The sequence below is a fragment of the Melanostigma gelatinosum genome (genome assembly GCF_949748355.1).
Source record: "Melanostigma gelatinosum genome assembly, chromosome: 17".
Lineage (NCBI taxonomy): Eukaryota > Metazoa > Chordata > Actinopteri > Perciformes > Zoarcidae > Melanostigma > Melanostigma gelatinosum.
This window is the reverse complement of record NC_136650.1, coordinates 19134717-19158664: the sequence shown is the minus strand read 5'-3', so window position 1 is coordinate 19158664 and position 23948 is coordinate 19134717. Positions and strand designations below refer to the sequence as shown.

General features: G+C 44.6%; 2 protein-coding genes across 2 annotated transcripts; one reads left to right on the top strand and one right to left on the bottom strand.

Moving 5' to 3' along the window:
* The first annotated feature begins 461 nt into the window (after window positions 1–461).
* On the top strand, window positions 462–11529 carry trak1b (trafficking protein, kinesin binding 1b). Its single transcript, XM_079288602.1, has 18 exons — window positions 462–581; window positions 946–1140; window positions 2233–2309; window positions 2447–2563; window positions 2672–2772; window positions 2891–2984; window positions 3118–3196; window positions 3566–3696; window positions 3788–3862; window positions 3966–4103; window positions 4256–4332; window positions 4439–4687; window positions 4824–5107; window positions 6773–6891; window positions 7288–7510; window positions 7615–7720; window positions 9775–9900; window positions 10529–11529. Exons 3-18 carry the CDS (start codon window positions 2259–2261, stop codon window positions 11121–11123), a joined length of 2565 nt encoding a protein of 854 aa, XP_079144728.1. The 5' UTR covers window positions 462–581; window positions 946–1140; window positions 2233–2258; the 3' UTR covers window positions 11124–11529.
* Window positions 11530–17587: 6058 nt separating this feature from the next.
* On the bottom strand, window positions 17588–20724 carry LOC306790912 (cholecystokinin-like). The gene is made up of 4 exons (XM_079287460.1): window positions 20685–20724; window positions 19938–20058; window positions 19652–19807; window positions 17588–17987 (listed from the first exon to the last, which is right to left on the bottom strand). The coding sequence occupies exons 2-4, from the start codon at window positions 20056–20058 to the stop codon at window positions 17851–17853; spliced, it is 414 nt and encodes a 137-aa protein (XP_079143586.1). The 5' UTR covers window positions 20685–20724; the 3' UTR covers window positions 17588–17850.
* Window positions 20725–23948: the final 3224 nt, after the last annotated feature.

Below are 23948 nucleotides of genomic sequence, written 5' to 3'. Positions count from 1 at the left end.
ATTTCCCGTTCACGGATCAATTAAGTACTCTTTCACGATATCATATCGGCTGTTATCAAGAGCTGCTCTTAACCCCCCCGTGCCTTCTTTCATTTCCCGATAGATGAAGAGTGGTGTCTGCAGTGGATAGGCTGTGATTTACTCAGCCTGCTGGCAGGCAGCACAGTGCAGACTCAGCACTTGCAGTTAAAGACTCTTCGGGAAAGAGAGAGAGAGAGAGAGAGAGAGAGAGAGAGAGAGAGAGAGAGAGGGAGAGAGGGAGAGAGAGAGGCTAACTGATGAGTGTGGACTTCCCTCATCTCTCCTCTCCAGGTCGCTGTAGCTGCCGTCTCCTGTCTGTGAGGTGGATCTGCTAACCCAGTGGAGCTCCAGCTCCAGAGGCCCATGGCCCCTGTTTCTCTCCACCAGTGAGAGGTGAGCCAAGCTGGCCTCCCCGGCCCCCTCCCTGGCCCCGGCCCCAGACCCGGACCCGGACCCGGATCCCCATGCCGACGAGGAGCAGTATGTGAGCGAGGGCGTCCCCAGCCGGCTTGACACGCACCCGGCGCCGCCCGACTGCAGGGACGCCGAGACCATCACAGGTGTGTGTGTGTGTGTGTGGGTGTGTGTCAGTGTTGAGAAAACTGATTTCAGTTTGTATTACGGAGAATCCAGTGACTTGTAAAAGAGTGAACTCAAACATAAAAGGATTGCATCTTCGACTGAACCGAAAACAGCAAAATCTCCAAATATAGCTACAAAGTTTGCACAAGACATCTGCATTCTGAAACGTGCTGTTCCTTCCAGCAAAAAACAAAAGTGTGATCATTGATTTGATTTGAATTTTAGTATCGACACACTGACACATTAGGAATGGATCGAGTGAACATTTTAGGCACCGTGTGACCCTGACACACCTGATCATGAAGGCCCCCCCCCCCTCTCTGTCCTCGATGTGATGTTCAGATGTGTGCAACAGCACCGACCTGCCAGAGTTCGAGATCATCAGTCTTCTCGAGGAGCAGTTGCCGGTGTACCGGCTGCGTGCCGACACCGTCTACGGCTACGAGCACGATGACTGGCTGCACACTCCCCTCGTCGCCCCGGACGCCAGGCTCGACCTGACCACCGAGCAGATCGAAGAGACGCTCAAATACTTCTGTAAGTCTGACGAGAGCACAGAACATACACAGTTGTATACGCGATATGCTCCTGATGGAGGGAGCAGGAAGCTTTTAGTTATCTTGTTTCAAAGTCAGATGGTGGAAATGCAGTAGAGCAGTAACTGAGGAGGGACACTGGAGGTTTTATCTCTGGTGTCTGAATACATGACCTGGGAACATGTAATCCTTCATGGGTTCCTGGAAAGATAATCTACTGTCGTTTGTGGGAATGTGAGTGTGAATGTCGGGTTTAAACACATGAGACTTGAGTGCATGCTGACATTTTTATTACATTTTTGTCGAGGAGACCACAAAGGTTCACAACAACAACAAAACTAAACACAAACAATTCACAAACATAACACATAAAAAAAATATTGAAACCAAGAAAGTACGGGTAGACTCTCTAATAAGTAAAAGTGGGATAGTATGAGTGTAATATTACTACATATCATGATCTTGCAGTATGTAGTAATATTATTCAACATACCGGTATTAATTGCCACTACAGCTTGTATTGTGGAGTTTTAGCTGGAGGCTTCAAAACTGTAGTCACAGAGACTACGTCCACTTGTTATATACAGTATATGGTTCAAAATCTCACTGAATTAAGTAAAAGTAAAATCAGCATCAAAATATAAGTACCAAAAGTACAAGTACTACTATTCAGAATTCAAATGAATGTAAAAAGAGTAAAAAAGTACAATGTCTACTTTCAAAATGTAACGGATTAAAACTATAAAGCAACATGAAGTGGAAATACTCAAGCAAAATACAAGTACCTCATCATTGTATTTGAGTAAATACACTTTGTTATATTCCACTATACTGCATTAGGGCGGTTCAGTATCTCCTCTAATGTTACAGAATAGGATGCTGTTTATTTAGCTGAGCTGCTCTGTCGCTCACCGACATCGGATCAATGGTGATGGAAGTATCGCATCCTAAACATGACCCGTCCACCACCTCTCCAACCGCCTGCGTTACATAATGGGCCGTTGTGCGTCACACCAGAAGTGATTTTCTTTAACATAAAACTGAACCTCGCTACCTTCCTCTCACTCTGTTGGCGTGTTTTATATTCCCACAGTGCTATGTGCAGACAGAGTGGGCCAGATGACGAAGACCTACAGTGACATCGATGCTGTCACACGTCTGTTGGAGGAGGTGAGACGGCCTTTTTTTCCCCTCGGTCTGTTTAATTGAAGAACATTCTGGTGCATGCCGTCGTTGAGTTGTTCAGTGCATTTACTCAGTGCTTGTACATGCTGCGGAACTTACCGTCCTCCTCCCCCCACCAATAGAAAGAGAGAGATTTGGAGTTGGCTGCAAGGATCGGCCAGTCGCTTCTCAAGAAGAACCGACGTCTGACTGAGCAGAATGACTATCTGGAGGAGCAAGTGGCACAAATCACAGAGGAGGTCTGCTGCTCTCAACATTCAAACAATCCCAACTCGAGCACCACTTAGCAGCTCTTTCTGGAGCTTTCAAATGAACAGTCTTCATGAATATAAACGGTCCTCTTCCAGGTGGCCCAGCTGCACCACGAGCTGAACCTGAAGGACGAGCTGCTGCAGTTTTACACCAATGCAGCGGAGGAGAGCGAGGACGAGTCCAGCAGCTCCCCGACGTTAGCGTCCTTTTCTTTGCTGCTCAATATCGCAATATCTGCAAATGTGTATCTCATCATTTACACACTACAGAGATGTAAAAGCACAAGTTTACCGTATATATTTATCTGTCAAAAGGGGGAAGAAAAGTAAAGTGGAAACGGCTTCAGGAGGCACACTCCAGAAGAAAGTCAAAGAGCTGGAAGAGGAAAACCTCTCTCTCCGCTCAGAGGTATCTCCACACACACGCACACACACACACACACACACACACACACACACACACACACACACACACACACACGCTGACACAATTAAGACTCGTCTGGGATTATAGAGTGTTTATAATGAGTGTTTGTACACAGGCACACCATCTGAAATCAGAGACTGAAATTTATGAAGAAAAGGAGCAGCAGCTTGTCAATGAATGTGTGAAAGAGCTCCGTAAGTATTGAACTTAAGATCACCTTTTTTGGTCTCAGTCGTTGTCTTTATGCTTTTTTCCCAGAAACCTATGAACACGTCTCTGGTGAACACAAGATTCAAAGTGGTGCTTTTGTGTGATTCTTTTTGGAGCAACTCAGTTTTACAGATCTGTCGATTAAATCAACTCATCGATTAGTTGACGAAGACTTTCTTTGTTTGAGGACAGCCTACAGTTTACATTGTTGGTATCTGCGGAGGAAAGTGGTCCTTGGAAAATCCGGTTTGATGCATGGTCCGAAGGTTTGGGAACCTCTTAATGAGACTGAACTGGATTGTTTAACTATGTTGTTGTCTCTCCCTCTAAACCTTTCCTTTCCATCCTATCAGGGATGTCCGGTCTCCAAATCTCCACCATAGCGGAGGAATTGTCTCGTAAGACTGAGGACGCTTCCCGCCAGCAAGAGGAGATCACACACCTCCTCTCTCAGATAGTAGACCTGCAGAAGAAAGCCAAATCTGTGAGCACACATGAACCCACATGAACTCAAAGGTCACTGTTATCATACGTTGCTCATTTTTGCTCATTCAAACCTGCATGTGTGTTTCTAGTATGCGGTGGAGAACGAGGAGCTTTCTCAACACCTGGTGGCAGCTAAGGATGCCCAAAGGCAGCTCACAGCAGAGGTAACTTCCACATCACTGCCCTGTCTTGACCACAGTCCCTTGCTTGCCAAGCTGATACCAGACACTTTAATTCCAAAAAGAATATTTTGTTGTCTTCAAACAGCTCCAGGAGTTGGATGAGAAGTATTTAGAGTGTATAGAGATGCTGCATGAGGCCCACGAGGAGCTGAAGAACCTGAGGAACAGAAACTTCCCTGCAGGGACCCCTCGCCGCTTCCATCCTCTGGGACTGTACCCGATGGTGAGGGAGTGTGTGTGTGTGTGTGTGTGTGTGTGTGTGTGTGTGTGTGTGTGTGTGTGTGTAGGTGTGTGTGTGTGTGTGTGTGAGCGCGTCGGTAGATGTGTGTGCGTGACCGTCGTCCAGTTCTTCATGAGGAGCGTTTCGTGTTGCAGGATTCTCTGGCAGCTGAGATTGAGGGAACAATGAGGAAGGAGATGAGCCTGGACGACCCCGAGTGTGAGGAGCAGAAGTACGTGTGGACTAAGAGTCCAAAACCAAAAGGGTTTTACGTCATAGAAATAAAACACAAACTGCACGCGCTCTTGGCTCAATCTCACGCGTTTGGTTGTGCGCAGGATCCATCGGAGGCGCGTGTTTGAGACGGTGAAGAACATCAACCAGACAGTCCGCCAGCGCTCTCTGACCCCAACCAACGCCAACATCCCGGGCTCCAACCAGTCTCTGTCAGCGCGCACGTCGCCGCAGTCCAGCGGCCTCTGCACACCTCACTCCAGCGTGTACGGAGGTGACGTCAGCGGGGACGGTGTGGACCTTGACAACCGAACACAGAGCATCCTGATGGAGACGGCAGCCAATCAGGATAGGTAATTAATAGATTAGAGGGGAAGTTGATATTGAGGACAGTTTTTTAGACATCTACATGAATCAAAGAGTACCTTTGCACCAAATGTTATTAGTACGGTTTATATAACAACAGATTGGTCCCTGTTTGATCCGCAGCAGCACGGAGGGCCGAGAGAAGAAGGCCAGCGGAGCGGAGGACCTGCGGCTCGCCCTGCGCCGCCTGTCCCTGCGTCGGCAAAACAACCTGAGCGAGAGGCGCTTCATGGGAGAGGAGAGGGAGCGGAGACGGGGGGGATACGGAGGTCTGCATGATTCCCTGGTCCAGGACAGCCCCTCGTTGACCCCCTCGGAAAGCATCATGTCCCTTGGGAACCTCCACCTTTGGGCCTCACGAGGGCCCTACCTCCCTGACAAGCTCCAGATCGTCAAACCGCTTGAAGGTGAGGGTGAAAGGGAGGGCGGGGCGAGCTGCGAGGCGGGGAGGAAGTGGGAAGGCGAGCTACACCGAGGGCTCGGGACAAAGAAGGGGAGCAAGCGGGGCTGGGGGACGGAGGGGGGGAGGTGGGAGAGGCTGGGGCTGGGCGAGGAAGACCGGAGCTGGGATAGAGAGGGAGAGAGGAAGGAGGTGGGCCAGAGAGCGAGCCGGGAGCAGGAAGACAAAGGGAGCGAAAGAGAGGCCTCAGCCACGAATGCTCTTCAACTCTTTCTGGTCTCTGATGCACCGTCACAAATCCGGCAGTTTTGCGTCTCCACTGGCTGTTGTTGACCTGTGCTGCCCTCTGCTGGTAATAATTCATACTTCAGTTACAAGCACGGCTATATACACACATATATATTCCAGCATTTAAATATTTTACAAAAGTACTGTTATGTATATGATTGAGTGATATATATTATGTACGAACAAACACTCCTTTCTATCTGTCTGAGAACAAGAAATACAACAAATGAGTGCTTGATGCAAGAGAATCTTCTTATTGATGAAATAATGGGACTCCAGCAGCTGTTGTAAACGTCATTATGAGTATTGATTATTATTGCAGCTGAATTGGAATATCAGGTGAGCTGTCATTGAGGAATGGGGTTACAACAAGACGCTCGACAAACGGTGCGGGGCAGAACCTTTGATCATCTTAAATCACTGCAACTTATGAAAAGAAAAGGAACAGTTATACATTTGTAGAGTCCCGCCATGGTTTGAGTTTATTCCAGCTTTGTGTAGAGCCACTTCTCGGGTCCGAAGACACTTCAGCTCGCTTCACGCTCCGTAAAGCCTCCTCAGTCCTTAATCCTTGAGATGATTGCTGGAAAATTGAGAAATGAGAAAGACCTAAAGAAACATCCATTTGTTTGTTTGTATTTACACCGTCTCATTTCCTACACATGCATTATTCTGTCTTTGTGTTTCTTTACTGTTTATCATTTAACTTCCTGGTTTTTTTCCATGATTTCTGTTTGCTCATTCTGTCACTGCTTGCTTTCTCTGTTTCAAATTATTCATGTGAATAAAAACCTTTTCTCATTCTACTTGCTCCTCCATTTCATTTGCATCACATTCCTCTGCTCTTCATCGCCTCTTAGCGTCTCTGTATTCTTGCCACCTTTGTGTGTCATCTTCATCACTGATGCTCATTCTGCAGCATTTCTCCTCGTTTGTTTTTTCATGAATATGCTTGTCAGACAAGTCATTATTAGCTTTAAATGCACACTTTTAATGGTTACTTGTCTTGATTTTGTTGCATAATCGTACATCAGCCCATATGCTAGTACTGTATGTGATATGTATGAGATATCGACATACATACGTCTATCTGTCAATTTGTCCCTGCACCAGCATCACAAAACTACACATTTATTATATTTGATGGCCATGATTTGTTCACAGATTGTTAATAAAACCTATTAAGCCTTTTAACTGAAACCATGGGACACATTGTGAGCAATGCTGTCTTTTCCGGAGAGCATTAAATGACAGACGATAAAAGAATCGGTTACATATCAAGAGTCATAAACAAGTGTTTAGCTTAGCTTAGCTTAGTGTGTGTGTGTGTGTGTGTGTGGTTAAAGATATTGAGTACATTGCAGTATTCATGTCTCTCCACCAGGCTCTGCCACGCTGCATCACTGGCAGCAGTTAGCCCAGCCGCACCTCGGTGTGATTCTGGACGCCAGGCCTGGAGTCGTGCCGAAGGGCTACAGACCCCTCGAACTAGAGCTGGAGCAGGTCTGTGTGTGTGTGTGTGTGTGTGTGTGTGTGTGTGTGTGTGTGTGTGTGTGTGTGTGTGTGTGTGTGTGTGTGTGTGTGTGTGTGTGTGTGTGTGTGTGTGTGTGTGTGTGCGAGAGGCTTCTGAGTCCGTATCTACAATATGGTCGTGTTCATGTAAATGCATCTCTTTATGTTTACCGCATGTAAAGCTGTGTTGGGTTTATTCTGCATCATGTTCACAGCATTAGTTGGTTTTTATAATTATACAGCTTTTTCATTGCATGAATATAGACTTGTGAGAATATGGTATAACTTGACTTATTACTTAAATACTCCCCACCCTCCTCCGAGTTAATATTGGTACAAGTGGTAACACTGTCATGATTTGCACTGCTTCGTCTGCGTTGTCGACAGGTATATCCATGGGGTGGCTTTGAGGAGGAGGAACCGGGGGAGCAATACTTCCAGAATCTGCCCACCTCCACCTCCTCCTCCTCCTCCGCCTCCGCCTCGCCAGCCGTGCCCTCCACCTCCGGCACGTGTTACGCATACCTCGGCACGCCGCCGCCCAGCCTCGTTCCACCTTCTCCACCATCCCCGTCCCCATCGCCACATCTCAGCAACACTGACATCCTGGGTGAGGACACGCTGTACATTTGAACATGCTGTATTGATGTCGGAACACGTGCAGTGTTTCATGTTGTTTTAAATTACTTGAATGCGTTTGCCTTTTCCTTGCAGCTGCATACTACCCAGGTAAATGCATGGCCCACACCAGCTCTACCTACACCTTCACAACGTGTCGGATCCTCCACCCAACCGATGAGCTGACGCGGGTCACGCCAAGGTAAGTGGTGCTGCTTGAAAACTTGTTGGCCCTTCCCCTTGAGCTTCTCAAAGTTTCTCTTTGATCTTCATTCACAATCAACAACCGCAAAGTTTTGCTTTTCTGCTAAAATCTGCTGTGTTCAAAAACAAATGCCTTATTGCAAAAGTCATCATGAAATAATGTGCTTTCATAAGAACCTCCTCTCCTCTGTTTAAAATGAGTTTTGTATTACATTCCATGTGATATAATAACACTAAAATTCAACATATTAATGCAGCTTAATGTGGTAATGTCCCTTCAGGGGGCTAAATGTGCACTCGGTCTGGATTCCAAGCAAGCACCATTTAGTAATCTGTCTGCTCGACAGTCGAGGGGCGCTGAATAATACATGCAGGTGCTTGTGGTTCTGAGAAACAAAATCCCCTGCGTATGAATAAAATCAGTCAGTTTACAATGATGAGATATCATGAAAGTGTTCATGTTTATAATTCAGTGTGCTTTGTGGCACAGGCAGTAAAACTGCCTGTGCCACAAAGCACACTACAAAGCACAATACATAAAAACGTGCCGCCTGATTGGGAATAGTGTGCTATCTATTTTTCGGAGAGATTCGCTCAGCGGTTTCGCCGAAGATCCCAAAAAACAGAGCAAAATGTCTCCATTCACTTGAATGGGGTGTGAAGAGAGCTACAACGCACTTAACTTTGGGCCCATATTGACTAGCCGTACATTAACGTAGAAACGTAGACAAAACGCTGCACTTTATTGAGCCAAAGGGACATTTTGATCGCTAGCACAGTTTTCATGAAGTCACAGATTAAGTTTCAGGAAAATTTTGTGTCTGTTTCAGATTTTATAATGGGTGTGTATTGCGCGGCTCGTTAAGAGCTAGAGTGAGAGCATAACTGTCAGAGTGGAGAGGAGCAGGAAAATATTCTGTGATTTTTACAAACAAATTGCTCCAGCTCCCACAATTTTAGAGAACCCCCCCCCCCCCCCCCGCATTTCAAAATAAAGTAACTGTATCTTAACATGAAGCTCAGAATGAGGCTTGTACAGAAATGACGTGAGCGTTAGCTCCCATCATTTCCAAAGGCTTCTCAAACAAAGATGTACATGTCCAGTACAGAAAAGACGGGAGCCATTTGTGGACTGTCCATCACGAATACAAGATTCAATCCAAGAGTATGAATCTAAAATGCAGAAAAGAGAAAAGTTGAAGAGTTTGTATGTCGAAAAGACGTCATAAAAAGTCAGATAAGTATGTAAAAAAATATATATTTATAGCATGTTTTTTTAGTTACTTTATTTTTAAAGTTACTTTTTAGTTACTTTGTAAAAAAAATTACTTTTTTAGTTACTTTTTAAAAAAAGTTACTTTTTTAGTTACTTTTTTTAAAAAAGTTACTTTTAGTTACTTTGTAAAAAAAGTTACTTTTTTAGTTACTTCGTAAGAAAAGTTACTTTTAAGTTACTATATTCTAAAAGTTACTTTTTATTTACTTTTTTAAAAAAATGTCACTTTATTTTTGAAGATACTCAACTTAATTTAAACAAGTCATAGTACAGCATGTCGAAACACATATTTTTTAGCAAAAGTTTCATACATTACCTTTCACCAAAGTTCAAAGCTTATTGGTCAAATACTGGTTGTACAAGAATATGTAGTGAAATGCTTGACCTCAAATTCCTTTAATTGCACCATAACATACAAATACAACTAGAAAATTCCTAAAGAAATTTTGACAGTGTGGCTTCCCTACAGAATGAATTCTAACTGGAATGCTTGTGATGAAGCCTCTCATTTTAGTGTCAAACATTATGATTCTGTCTCCTCTCCCCCTCTCTCAACCCCCCCAGTCCCACCCTTTCAAAATAAAAGCCCCACAAATACAAGTTTCAATCCAAGAGTATGAATCTAAAATGCAGAAAGGAGAGGAGCGCTATCTCAATTGAACCTGAATGACACTACCGGTAACATTGGCGTGTGTATATATTGCGATTTCTTCGGGCAGTAGAAGCCACACTGTCAAAATTTCTTGAGGAATTTTCTACTTCCCTTTGTTTTCCAGTCTAAACTCAGTCCCAGCATCGGCCTCCTGCGTGATGACCAGCACCCTGTTGGGAACTCCGGCTGTTACACCCTGCACACCCCGCAGGCTCGGTCTCAGGCCGTCCGAGTCCTCGACTAACCTCAGGCACGGTCCTCAAATGCTATTACTTCATTTCCAGCTTCTTTCTAAAAATAGGTCTTCTTTCTCCTGTAAGAAGTTTCTGAATGAGTAAGCAGATTGTTGTTCGGTTACTTTTACAAAGCAAGACATGTAAGTTTACTTGCCTTCATGATTAAATGATAGGCAGAAGAAAGCAGACTGCGCTGCTTTCTTGACAATATAAGTCATTTCACATCTCAATAACGATGTACATATAATATGTGTTTCCTGGTAATTCAATAGATAAACACACAGCCTGTTTTTGTAGACTCATGTCTGAATTAAATACTTGACAAATAAAAGTATTTCCTCGTTAAATTAAGAACTTAAATGCAAAACTAACAAAACCGTTTCAAGTCAAATTATAGAGAAAGACAATGAATATTTCAAGCTCTACACTGACTATGTGTATATATTTTTCTGAGGAACTTCTTATTATTTATTTTAGATGACCTTATTGTGTATCATGATATATGTTTTCATCATCATATAATTCAGTTCAAAGAGGATAAATTATGTTTTTTAATGATCTCCAGCCCTAGTTGTTAGGATCAATGTAACGTTTGTGTCTCAGTGTGATGTTGACTCTCGTTTGTTTCCCGTGTTTGTGCAGAGATGCAACACGCACCACCAGCACCTCCCTGGGGTTAGTGCGCCTCCTCCAGGAGAGAGGGATCTCAGCTGCAATGTATCACCAGAGCCAGGGCCTGGAGTACGGTCAGGGCAACGGAGGAGTCCTATTCAGCACCTCCATCACCCCTAACCGAGCGCCCAACCCCGACCCTCTGCACCCCTCTACCCCTCCCAGCTCGCCCACGGGACAGGGCGCTTCAGCCGTGCCAACGTCTGCGGGCTTCGACTTCAAGAGCCCTTCCTACGACAACTTTCTGACCTCCAAACCGGCCCGCTCCATTCTGAAGGAGGTGACGGGGAGGATGAGGGGCAGGCAGAGAGGGAAGGATTGCGAAAGCCAGACGGACGTCAGCGTGACCGTCCACAACCTCAACCTGCTGGACAAGGTGAAGCGGCTGGGTGTGGCTGGAGGTCCAGGAAGCAGAGCAATGAGTCCCGGCCCCATCCTGGGGCCTCTGGGCGGGCTGCGTCGATCCGGCTCCCCTTTTGGGACCGATGGAATGAGGAGGAACCCGAGTTATCCATCCATGGTCGGGCCCAGCATGGCCATGAAAGCCCCGGGGCCCCAGGAGTAGTCTGGACTGCTGCTGGCCATTGGAGAGTAGGAGCCAGGCGGGGGCCACGGACCGACTGTTGATCAGTCGCCTGGAGCCCAAACACTGACTCACACTGTTCATACTGTATGACAACAACGTGGCACTACTGTCTCTTATCACTGCTGTGGTTCCTCACAGACACTATCCACGCTTTAGTGCTTTTAGGAGGTGACTCAGAGTTTTCCAACTCTGAAAACCACGCTAACCAGAGGGGAGAACAATCAGCGACACACAAAGAAATAACTCATACCAGTTTATACATACAGTCTATGGTTTAATTAGCCCGCTATGGCAACGGTGCACATAACAATGGCCGTTGCTCTACACATCCAGCTACATTGATTTGAATGTGAATGCCCCTTCGACTCACATTTTATTTCTATGGCGCCACATTATGCAACCAAGGGCTAAAAGGCTAACACAATGCCTGTAGCTAAAACCATTTGATTTCAGCATGTCAAAGAATTAATGCAAGCTAATGTTAGCTGTGTGTTGCAGCTAAGGCAGCTGCGAACATATTACTGCACAGCTTTCTGTTTTATCCACAATACATTATAAGACAAGTTGCATATTGTCAAAATGCAGAAATATAGTTACCCTAAAAGTGACATTTAGACAAAATGATTGCCACACAAAGGCTTCATTCTGAGTCTTATTTCTGATGATGTCTTCTTAAAGACTTTTTCGGTTCTAGTAAAAACGTAGTTCTGGGTTCTTTACCCTGTTGGCAGTTCATCTCACCACACAGCAGCTTTTCAGACTTTTTTCTGTTGTTTGCTAGCCGACGAAAAGTGACAAGAAGGAACCTTCACGCAATATAAAGATAATGGAGAGCAATGAATTGTTTTCCCCTCCGGTGTGGGCAGGACTTAATAGTGCTCTGTCTCAAGAGCAAAACAATTGAACCCAAATTTGTTTCTGATATATGCAGCTCTGCAGATTTGTTTTTATGCGCTCATATTATGAAACATCTCTAAAATGTCTCAGAGATGTGTTAGTTTGACTCACATATGTACAAATCTGGGAATATTAAACCAATTTGATATAATTACACTTCATGTAATTGGGTGAACTGACCCATTAAAATCAGAATATCGATATAAATATAAATATATATATATATATATATATATATATATATATATATATATATATATATAGATACGATTGAGATATCGCCCACTGCTGTCCACTCACATCCCTGCTTTGGAGACTGACTCTGCTGGCTGGATGTAGAACTCCCACTCTTGCCTTTTCTGAAAAACATCCACAAAATCCCACTCACATCCAGACAGCTGCACTCTGTTAAATCTGCCATCGCACTAGTTGGCTCCTTGTCGTCTCTGTAGCACTAAAACATGCCTTTCTTCTTCTCTGTTACTGGATTAAGATCCACCATTTTATAAATGATTCAAAACTTTACACCAAATACGTGAAAATACGTCACCCTCACCTTCACTCTCTCTCCCCCATCAGTCTTACCCCTTCCTAAATCCCTCCTGAAGTGATTATGTGTGAGTCCGACATGCCGCTTTCAACAAATCATGAAATAGATTTTAAGTCAGTATTGAAGAGACTTTGGTTTCGTTTAATTGGCCATTAGACGGGGAAGTTGTTGCGCCCACTGAACGGGACGGATCGATGCGCTGAGGCCACAGCTCACAGAGAGGACGGAGAGAGGGATGAGGGAAGCGGCAAATCAGCCATTGTGGTCGGAAGCTTTTGGAGAAATTAAGCAATATAGTGCCTCGACCATCTATTTTCTGATCATTATTTGGTCTTCTTGTGTTGGACCAAAGGAGACGACGAGTCGTTGTTGCACTTGTGTTTATTTATTTAAATAAATCCTATGAATTTAACCTATTTTTTGTGCTCACTGTATGTTCATTCTCACTAAATTGTCCGTAATGGCTCACTCATAAAGGAATCATTATAGTGCGTATCCGAGAACCACACATCACTGTAAGTTATTAGAGTAATCATGTAATGAGGTTGTTTTTTCCAAATAAAAGTTCTGTATCTGAATCATGGTTTTTCCATCTCTCTCTGTGTGTGTGTGTGTGTGTGTGTGTGTGTGTGTGTGTGTGTGTGTGTGTGTGTGTGTGTGTGTGTGTGTGTGTGTGTGTGTGTGTGTGTGTGTGTGTGTGTGTGTGTGTGTGTGTGTGTGTGTGTGTGTTTTCCACTCAGGTAATCATCGTGTTCCCCTCCACCAGCAGATGGAGCTCAAGAATAACCAGATAACAGTCAGTATGTGAAGCGCAGTGCTGTTGTCCGTCTGTCCACACTGGCACAGTCATAATCCATGACCCATTCACCATCTGTCTCTCTAGTGCTCTGAGGGACATGATGAAGGCTGCTTATTAAACCTATATTAGCCGCAGGGTGAAGGAGAGGTTGGCAATCATCAAAAAATGCCGCTCTGGCAGCTGCGGAGTCTTAATACGAAGAAATGAGATGGAACTCTGTGTCAAATGTCATCGGTGTCTTTCTCTGTGGATATTTGTCCTCTTAGCGTAACGTTTTGGTAATGTGATTTATCACAAGATCAAACCCGCTGCCTCCTGAGGTGAAACAGGTCATCCACCCTCAGGTGCAAACCGGATCCTCTTCTGTTACAACTGACGCAGGTTGTTGTGAGACGTGTCCTGTGCAGTCTCCTCCTTACCATATCTGCACCCACACAGAAAATAGTCCTGCAAATAACCCACCAAATTAGTTTTTTGGACAAAATGAGATTTTAAAAAACCCACTAACACCCACTAACATCTGGCTCTTGTATTTAGAGGGAAAGTTCTTTTATGTGTTTATTTGCAAGGGTCCCCATTAGCTGATGCCATGCAGGCAGTCGACACACAGTTTGAAACACAGACTGAATAAGTAACCAAACTTCTTCCTTCTGTGTTTAAACATGTTTTCAGACCACGTCCATCGTGACATACCAGAGAAAACAAAAAGCAGAAAGACGCTGCTGCTCGTCTAATGGCAATGGGAAAGAAGTGCCTCTTTTGGCATGTTTTCCCACGTTTAAAAACAGCACATACCCGTTAAGTTTGTAGGTCTGCATGTAGGAGCAGATTTCATGGAGTTGTCGTGAAGTCGTCTGCAAGGCCGCAGCTAGAACCTTCTCTGAGAGGTTTGGTTTGACTCGCTGTTTCCCCCTGATTCCTGTCTTTGTGCTAAGCTAAGCTAACAGGCTGCTGCTGGCTTCACATTTACATTAATATCACACTTTTGGGGGTATTTTCTTAACTGTTGTTTGTGTCATGAATACGTTCACATAGAGCGTAAATATCAAGAGGCAAAAAAAACAGCGCCGTGTTTTTGAGCTTTCGCGCAGTGACTAAAAGCATCAACCAATCAGGTTGTGTCCAACGGACATGTTCAAAATGTACACTATAGTGTACCACAACACACAAGTACAGTCCGAAACAAGAAAGTATTCTTTATTACTCCTTTCAACCCTGACAACGGCAGAACAGATCCATTCATTCTGTTCTTACCTTTCACAATAAAACGTATCCGTTTACCAGAGGCAAATTCCCTCAGAGTATTTCCCGAAAAGGAAACTCAATAAAATAGCTTACAGTACAGCTTCGGCTATCCATCTATTTACCACAGACACACTGCCAGACGCTGCTCTGCGACAGTTGCAACTGTCGTAAATTCGCATCGCTGCTGTGAACAGTTTTGAGCAGTCTGCATTTCCGTGCCGTTTATTCACCCCTCCACCGGTGTGTGAAGACCTTAACTTGTGACAGTGAGTGTGAGCTTTGAATTCTGAGGTTTTTGGAGAACACTCTGCTTCCCTGTTTTTCCCATAAGTTCCTCTGTTTCATACGCCAGTAAAAGGCCTTTGAATTGACAAAAAGCTGATTTGCGATTAAATGGACCTTTTTTTGGAGACAGACAGGACAGAATGAAAAACGAGTACGTCGAGCCAGGAAGAGCTCGGACCATCTGCTCGTCACCGTTGCTGGATCTTCATTACAGCCACACTCTTGGAGCTCATGTTCCTTTCATGAGTGTGCGGCTTTGCCCATTAGCACACAAAACCCAGAGCACTTACACACGTGTGCGTGCCCGAATCGCTCCATGTCGTAGGCTGCACATGGCGTTCGCCGCTTCAACCTTTTTTTTTTGCATCATTGGTACTCCTAGCAGATATCCACATCCACACACACACACACACACACACACACACACACACACACACACACACACACACACACACACACACACACACACACAGTGGAGACATTTACTGGCAGTCCCACTGAAGCCTTTAAACCTTTAACTCTCAAGTCGGCCTCAGATCTTCAAACAGAAAGTTTGAGTCATTTCCCATGGCCCTCTCAGAATCTCAAGTCAGTTTCTGATTCAAGTGAAACACACACATGTAAAGACACAGCAAACCCTCTCTTTTCCCCCAAGGTGTTCAAACCCACTTCTCTGAATAATTCACCGGGTCTGCTTTGTCCATCGATCCCTCGCTGCACCTCTCACTCACGCAGACACATCTTTCACTTAACACGCCAGCCAGGACCGGCACGATGGGCCCCTTCATCACAATTCATCACCGCCGTGGATTCCTCCTCCTTCCCTCACCAATACCTTCTGCAGGTTCAACAGCGGGCTGTTTTCTCTCTTGTCCTTGTTTGCGTCATAACAAAAACAAATAAAATGTAAAGTGAGTCAATCGCACGTTGTCTTATCTCTTTTACTGCCTTTGCCCTCAAGAAGTTTCAAAACGTTCTCATAACACAAAGTTTCTTCATAACACAAAATCACTCTAAAAGCTGTTATCGGAGCCAAAAGCAATTATTAGGATTTATTTTGAGCCTGCTTTAATAATTCAAACCGATATCAGTTCCTCCAAACGCTTGAAACCCGTTTCAATATTTAGCACAGACGTTAAAGCTCATAATGATCTTGCCGTTCTTTTGAAGATATTCTCCCACATTCCCCGCCTGCTTCTTCACTGACTTTCATCTCCTTTGTGCGGCTGCACGCTGACCTTTTATCTCAGCATCAGACGTCTCTCCCTTTACATTCATCAACCCAGCATCCTTACCCATAATCCACCGTGGTCCAGCAATTTCGCTTTCATGGTGATATGGCATACAGCAAAACAAAATCCCGAAATACATCAGAAGGCAAAATCCACATACACAGTGAGTTCAGACAAGAACGGAAAACCCTCCTTCTCCCAGATACCATTACAATAAAGAATTTATGATTTGTTAACTATCCCGAGGAACATGGTCCGGATGTGGCTTCAAATACTCTTTACATGCAATAATCTTTACAGGCCTTGTTTTATATGTAAAACATACGTTGCTATGATTCATATTTTATTTTAACATCTTTTAGGTAAAAAGAAACTGAAAGCTCATCTAATCTTTTTCCCTTTTTGAGAAATTCTGGATTTTCGCTCGTAACATGCTTAGTGTATTTTCAAAATAAACTACCGTCCGTACAGGGCATTTCGGTTTAGGCAACAGAACCACTTAGTTGGGTTTAGTGACTCACGTGATTAGAGACACTATCAACTGTTGTGATACCATGTCCACTTTCAGGGGACACGAAAGTCGTGTGTCTGGAGGATTCGGGTTTCTTGGCCAGCTTTTACACATTGGACAGCGATTGGCTTTCGAGTTTGAGAAGAACCAAATCCATTTTACCTGATGAATCTCAGATTTTACAGAGGTGCACAAAGATCTCCCTCTTCAGTAGAGGAATGTGAAACTTTGCACAGATAAAGTGTCGTGAAGGCCGGACATTTTAGGGGACATAAATATAAGAACAACACATGTTTAGTGCTACAATCTTACATGTGGGAACACATTAAACATTTATTCGTCCCACAAAGTGACATCTTATGCTTCCCAACCAAATACATTTCCTTGCCCAAAGAAATAATTTCTCCAGCTATTTTAATGTTAATTTTAAAACAATGAAACAAAAGCCCGGGAACTCTGCATGTAAAAGCAGACGCCATGTTCTTACCGGTCATCCTCTCTGTATTCAAAATCAGTCTGGTTGACTCGGTGGAGTGTAGGGAAGAGGAAAATGAAGAAATGGAATTGGAAGGATTTGTTTCATCCAACAGAAAAACCAGCATGACACTGATTTTGGAACGTAATAAGTCAAATGATTTAAGTGTTTTTATTCACCAAAATGACTATTAGAGCAAAAGTGTGTGTGTTAAGAGTAGTCATGCTCACGCTGTCAACCACAGTGATGCTCGTGATGTATTAGGTTTCATAACATCAGAATACTAAGACCGTTGTACGTTCGCAGTAGTAATGAGGTGCCACAGATAATCCTCTTTTTGACACCCAATGAATGTTAATGGCTCTGATTTCAGCAGCATGCGTTAGTTGGAAGAATTCATATGCAGAGTGTGACATTTCCAATCTTTATTCAGTCCAGTTAGTCCCAACAGATCTTCACACCATCCCAATCTTTTCCACTCAAAATGATAAAGAAACCAAATAAAACCAGAAACAAACACACCTTGGACAGTGAGAGCTTTTCTGCAAAATTTGGCATATGTATATTGCATTATTACAGTTTTACAAACAAATGTACACCAAATACATCATCAATCGACTCTTTATTGTGAGACAGTGGGGAGCCAGCTTGCGTGGGGTGTTTCTTTCTTCTTCTCGTGCCCGTACGCAGACGTCTGAGCCGTGACTTTCCTTTACGAGGAGTACTCGTACTCCTCTGCACTGCGGCGGCCGAAATCCATCCACCCCAAGTAGTCCCTGTCTGCTATCCGGTGGTTGGCGCTCAGTCCGTTGCCTCTGTTGTTCGCCGTGGAGTTTCTACGCACAGAACCTGGGAGGAGGAGGAGGAGGTGGAGGAGGTGATAGAAAGAGTGGGTGGAGGAGGAACAGAGCAGGAGGGAAATTAGTATTCCTCAGAGTTTGTAGAGCATGAGAGCGGCTAAAAACTTCACTGGGTTTGTCTTTCCTGCTTTTGGTTTGTTTCTGCGTAGAGACAGCTGGAGGAGGCTAGTTTGAAATGTGTTTCAAGCTAATGTGGTGCAATAACAGAGTGAATGTGATCCTGTTATTCCCTGAAACACGCTGACGGAGCTGAAAGGATTCATTTAACTAAGACATTTTAATTGTCTCTTCCTCGTTATGTATCTCACATTCACACAACACCGAGATAGAAGGGGGACGTTCCACCACCAGCTGGATCTTTAGGGTGACAACATACTATTACCGTCTCCTTGTGTGTCCATGCATGTACATTTCTTAACATGCGGCCTACATTTGCACCAACGGGTGTCAATTCCCTCGAAATGATCATCGCACCCTCATTTCTTCTTCTCCCCCCCCCCCCACCCACGCACTGTGACCTCCCTTCTTTTAAAACAGAAGTAGGAATGCTATCCTTTTGGTAATCAATTGAGCGCTAGCAGAGATGCTGTTTTCACTCCACCCACATCCTCCTACGCAACACACACACACACACACACACACACACACACACACACACACACACACGCACACACACACACACACACGCACACACACGCACACAGCGTTTAAGTTCCCTGGTGTGCTGAGAAGATTGGCTGCAGAAGGCTCGACAACGACACCTCCTACACCGAAACATGCAAGTGAACTGCAAGCACACGAACACTGACACCCACAAACACACACGCACGGTTACACAGAAAACACACATGCACACATCCCCTTACAGCTCATATCCATTCCAATGTGCCCTTTGACATGTTATAGTCTTCACTGTCTGGCTGAATGGTCTGTTTTTGCATTTCTTTATTGTTTTACTGACGCTTATGCAACACCAGATTATAAACTTTAAGCTTTAAACACTTTTTCCTCAGAGCATTGAGAGAGACTTTTTTCTAATCTTTGATCTCGTGTTGAAAAATGTCACATGTCTATAGCTACGTGAGAATGAGACAGTTTCCGGCTACTTGTCCCCGTGGACACACATGACGTTTCTGGAAGCCAAACAGAAGATGCAGGTCTTGACGTTGAGTATATGCGTGTGTGTGCGTGTGTGTGTGTGTGTGTGTGTGTGTGTGTGTGTGTGTGTTGTGTCATTCACACAGCCAGAGAGATCAGAGCGCTGAACATGAGGAGCTATGACAGGGTTGAGGGCTTTTTCTCCTGGCATTGAAGAAGTAAGTGAAATAAGATGGTATTGAGGAGAATGACCGGAAGGCTGCGCACTCTCATATCCACGCTCTTTCAAACCACAAAAGCTTTTCAGAGCCACTAATTCATTTTACAAAGCTGTGCTGTGCGCTGATTCCAGTAATTAGCAAGATCGAGGGGAGGAGAAGGGGAAGGGGAGAAAAAAGCACTTGTCTCTCAAAATTAACCTATTTTGCAAATATATGTTGTTGCCAGATGTTTCTCTCTACGCACTCGCATTCACAAACATCTACCCGCTTACTATCCTTCAAGATGCTGCAGGTGTGCATCCTCACACACACACACACACACACACACACACACCTTTCCTGGAGGAGATGAGTCTTGCCAGCAGCTCACTGAGGTTGGCTCGGGAGTCAGCATCCTCCTCAGCCAGAGGAAGAGCCTTCAGCCGGGGGGCAGAGCGGCTGTGTTGGAGGTGGGGCTCTCCAAAGGTGTGGGTGTCACCCTCAAGGAGAGCTGCTCAACACAGACAAATGAAGACACACAAGGGCAGATGTCAGATAAGGAAATTCACTGTGATATATTCGTGCAACGCGCCTTTTCTTCTTCTTCTTTCTTTTTATCCCCCGCTGTGAGAAGTTAGTACCTTCAGAAGCAGCGGACGCGAAGCGGTGGCCCTCGTCTCGAGGCTGGGAGGACAAGGGGAGCCCCAAACAGCTCGTACACAAGACTGCCAGCACGACGCACACACACAACCCTGCAGTCATCTAAAACACAGAGAGAGAGAGAGAGAGAGACTGACTCAACAGTCGTCTTCCACACTGAGAAACCACAACTGAGCTCATCTGCCAGACAACTGCTCTTTCACAGTTGTCGCTCTGACTGCACCGAAAAAAAGGAGCGTGAATCAGAAACAGCATAATATAACATTCACACTGTCATCCAATGGGCACGGCGCGCAGCACACTGTGGATAGTTGCATCTCAATTTCAGCAGGTTCAAGCGACCCGATTGTCAATGCGGAGAGAATCTCTCATTTCCACAAATTTGCGTTGGGAAAACTGGAAATATGTTGAGTAAAATGAAAAAAAGTAAAGCATGTTATTATTTAAAATCTAAAACCTTTGAATCATTATGGAACAAATACACTAAATGTTATGTATTTGCATACATATTGCTTTTACATATGAAAGAAAATCAAGGCAAAATCGACACAAAATTGTAAAAATGCTGAATTGTTTTTTTTTGCATTTTTATAAAAACTGCCTCCATGTCTGAATCCCTGTCTGATTATAAAGAAAAACTACTTTCACAATATTAAAAACCATCTTGTAAAAACGCTTAAAGCTCTGGTCTGTCATACAATAAAAAAAATGAAAAGCGGCTTCCTTACCTTGAGAAAAGAGGTTCAGTGTCAGAGGAGTGTGTGAGAGTAAGCAGAGCACTTCTCTGTTGAGTGGGAAAGATGCCCTTTTTATACTCCACGCTCAGCGCCCTGTGTGTGTGTGTGTGTGTGTGTGTGTGTGTGTGTGTGTGTGTTGCCTCAGCGTACATCCTGTGTATTCCTCCGTGTGTTTGCGAGCCTTATGTGAGCATATTTGCTACAATCTCAACAATGCCAACAGCTTGCTTCAGTTTTATCGTCTTTATTGTTTGCCCATCATAAAAATTCAGAAGCTGTCTGTTTGACAATGCTTTGACATTAACGTGTGTGTACAAGTGTGTGTTTCGGTGTGTTGTGCACATTAACAGGGAATCATAAATCATAAAACTTTCTTTGTTTGACTGAAATGAGTGTGTTTTTGTGAAGCACACTGATATGACACACATTTTAAATGCCGCCACGAGAAACACGTGTGTGTGTGTGTGTGCGTGCGTGCGTGCGTGTGCGCGTGCGTGTGTGTGGGGGGGTGTGGATGATGGGGAGGATGCATGCATTAGTGGATGTTCACACTTAAAAACAAGTGTGTGTTCAGTTTTGTTAATTTAACAGGTGACTGAGTTCCAACTGAGACGTCTCCAGCATCCTCCCACTCCCCTCCCCCCCTTTCTCCCCCCTCTCTCCCCCCCGTAGCACACAGGATGAACCCGGCTGATCGATCGTGCAGGTGCAGCAAACCAGCCCGTCACCTGAGTCGATAGCCAATCACCAGCTTAATGTTTTTATTAATGAGGCCAACAGCCCGCCAGCTGTTTTGTACCTGCGGAGATAATGTGGACAAGACAACGTATCACTGAGGCTGTTAACTGAGGGGAACCACGGAGGAGGAACAAACACATCATTTCACTGCTAATTAGGAGAGATAAATGAGCGACAGTGTGAAGCTGTTCTCCACACACACACACACACACACACACACACACACACACATACTTTGAGCTGTACTCAAAGTAACTCTCCATGGAGCGCTGACTTTCAATGAAATATGGATCAAGTGCTCATTTGCTGCCAAATAAATGAAGAATAACAGCAATTACATCTGTGAAGAGTCCCTGTTATAATTAGCGACTGCTCCCCCGACACTTGACTTGAACTGTTGCCAGTGATGATGAACGACCAACATCCAACTGTGAAGAATGAAAAGAGTTGCCCCACGACCACACGCCAAAGGATTGAAACCCGTTTTTCAAATGGATTAAAAAAAGACATTTTAATAGAGATGCAAATGCTTAAATACTTAAAGCTGCCCAAATCCATATCTTCTCTGACACTGCGTCAATACCGACGTATTGGTCAGTGGCCCTGAGCTCCAGACTATGACGCTACGCTCACCGTAGCCCAGTTTTGGACGACTCGAGGACGGCGTGTCAGTTTTCGTATCTTTTCAAAATAAAGGTTTAGGTAACTTAGTTAGGTTTAGGAAAAGAGTGTATTTGACTGACCAACAACTCACGTGAATAGAAACTCACAAGACTAACGATTCACTAGACTGTATATCAACGTTTACTTTTAGTTTCGCACAGGACACTAACAGCGGCCTCCTTGATGAAAGGCCTGTTTGTTTGAACCATCCACCTGACCTGTGTGGACTATCTCGCTCTTTTTACTACGTCAGTTGGTCCGACCGCCTAATAATGACGTGGGTGGTTTTACCCACGCCAGACCTGCCGGACTAAACGCCACCGAACTGCAGCAGGGAGGAGAGCCGGGATGGAAGCTAAGCTAACCCAGCTCGGACCTGAGGCCACTCCACTACCCAGCATGCTCCTGGCTGTCTGATTTTCGATAGCAAGAAAAATAAGATGGATGAAACAAGACTTCAGGCGAACCCAGCGACGTAAGGTCGGCGACAGATGAGCCCACTTCTTTACAGAGACCTGGCTCCATCGCGGCGTCCCGGATCAAGCGGCACTTGATGGGCAAAGAGTGCAGGACTCCGGAGGGATGAGAGGAGGTGGACTCGGTGTTTACATCAATGATGCTCAAACATTTTAAAAGTTGATGGACAATGTTATGTCAGCTATATTATCTGCCCAGGGAATTGTTGTTGTTGCTGCTGTTTGTATTCCTTATGATGCAACATTTAAAAAATGCACCACAGGAATGTGCATCCTTGTGTTGCTTAATGACAACAACTCATCCTTGAATCTTTCCTGAAACCTTCTCTCTAAACAGCCTGCTGTGTCCAGACATAGCTGGATTGTTTTCTGCAGTGGTGTCAGACATCATTACGATTGTGTGCTTACAGCGTTGTGCTTACTGGTGTTTATTAAAAACGTCCAAATTTAATTCAGCCACCTCCGGCTGCCGGTTAAGAAGAAGCTGCAAGCCGAACTTTGGGCCACAACTCGCAGCTGTCAGTCGGGAGCGATGAGTCTCTCTCGATCTCATCAGCTCACTCTGACATTCTCTAACTTTCACATTCATGGCTTTGCTCCGGTCTGCCGTCTTTCTCGCTCCCTGAAGACGGCGTATCTCCAGGCACCGTGAGAAGGCATGAGTGTAGGAGGTGAGGCCGCGGCCGTTCAAATTAGAATTAATTAACCATGAGGAGTGGGAGGCGTGCATGTGTGTGAAATGTGTGTGTTTGTGAGTTCAGCCGTATCCCCTTAGTGTGTATTTGAGTTTGAGATGTGGATTCAGTGCAGCCTCAAGGCAACTTGTTGAGTGTGATCTCTCACCTCCTAATGTAGGGGAGCTACTGAATGTCTGAATGCATGCAGCACACATCTGGAGCGATATCTTAAATGCTTGTTAAAGCGACTAATTAGTGACGGTGGAGAGGATTCTGTGAAAAAGAATCTGACTGAAATCTGCAATTATGAAGAGAGGAATGAGAATGATGAATGAGAGACCCCTCGCAGAAGGCATTTGCTACGGATTTGGTTTGCAGTTAGTAAACACACTAAATAATGCATCGATCTATTACCGTCTCAGACACACATGCACTCAGGCGAGGGCCGGGCGATGATTAAATACGATAACCTATCGTCTTTAACTGGAATCACAACGTGATTAAATCATCAATCGAGATACAATGATACGGAATAATAGTCGCCTAAATATCTGGTGAGAAATATTGTTTCTACATTGTCTGTCAGTTCAAAGTGATGAACAAAGTGGACTCCAACTGACAACCCTCCAGTCACAAACGTCTCCAACTTTAAGGGGAGTCACCCCAGGTGAAGAGGGTAAAAAAAACAAAAAACGAATAGA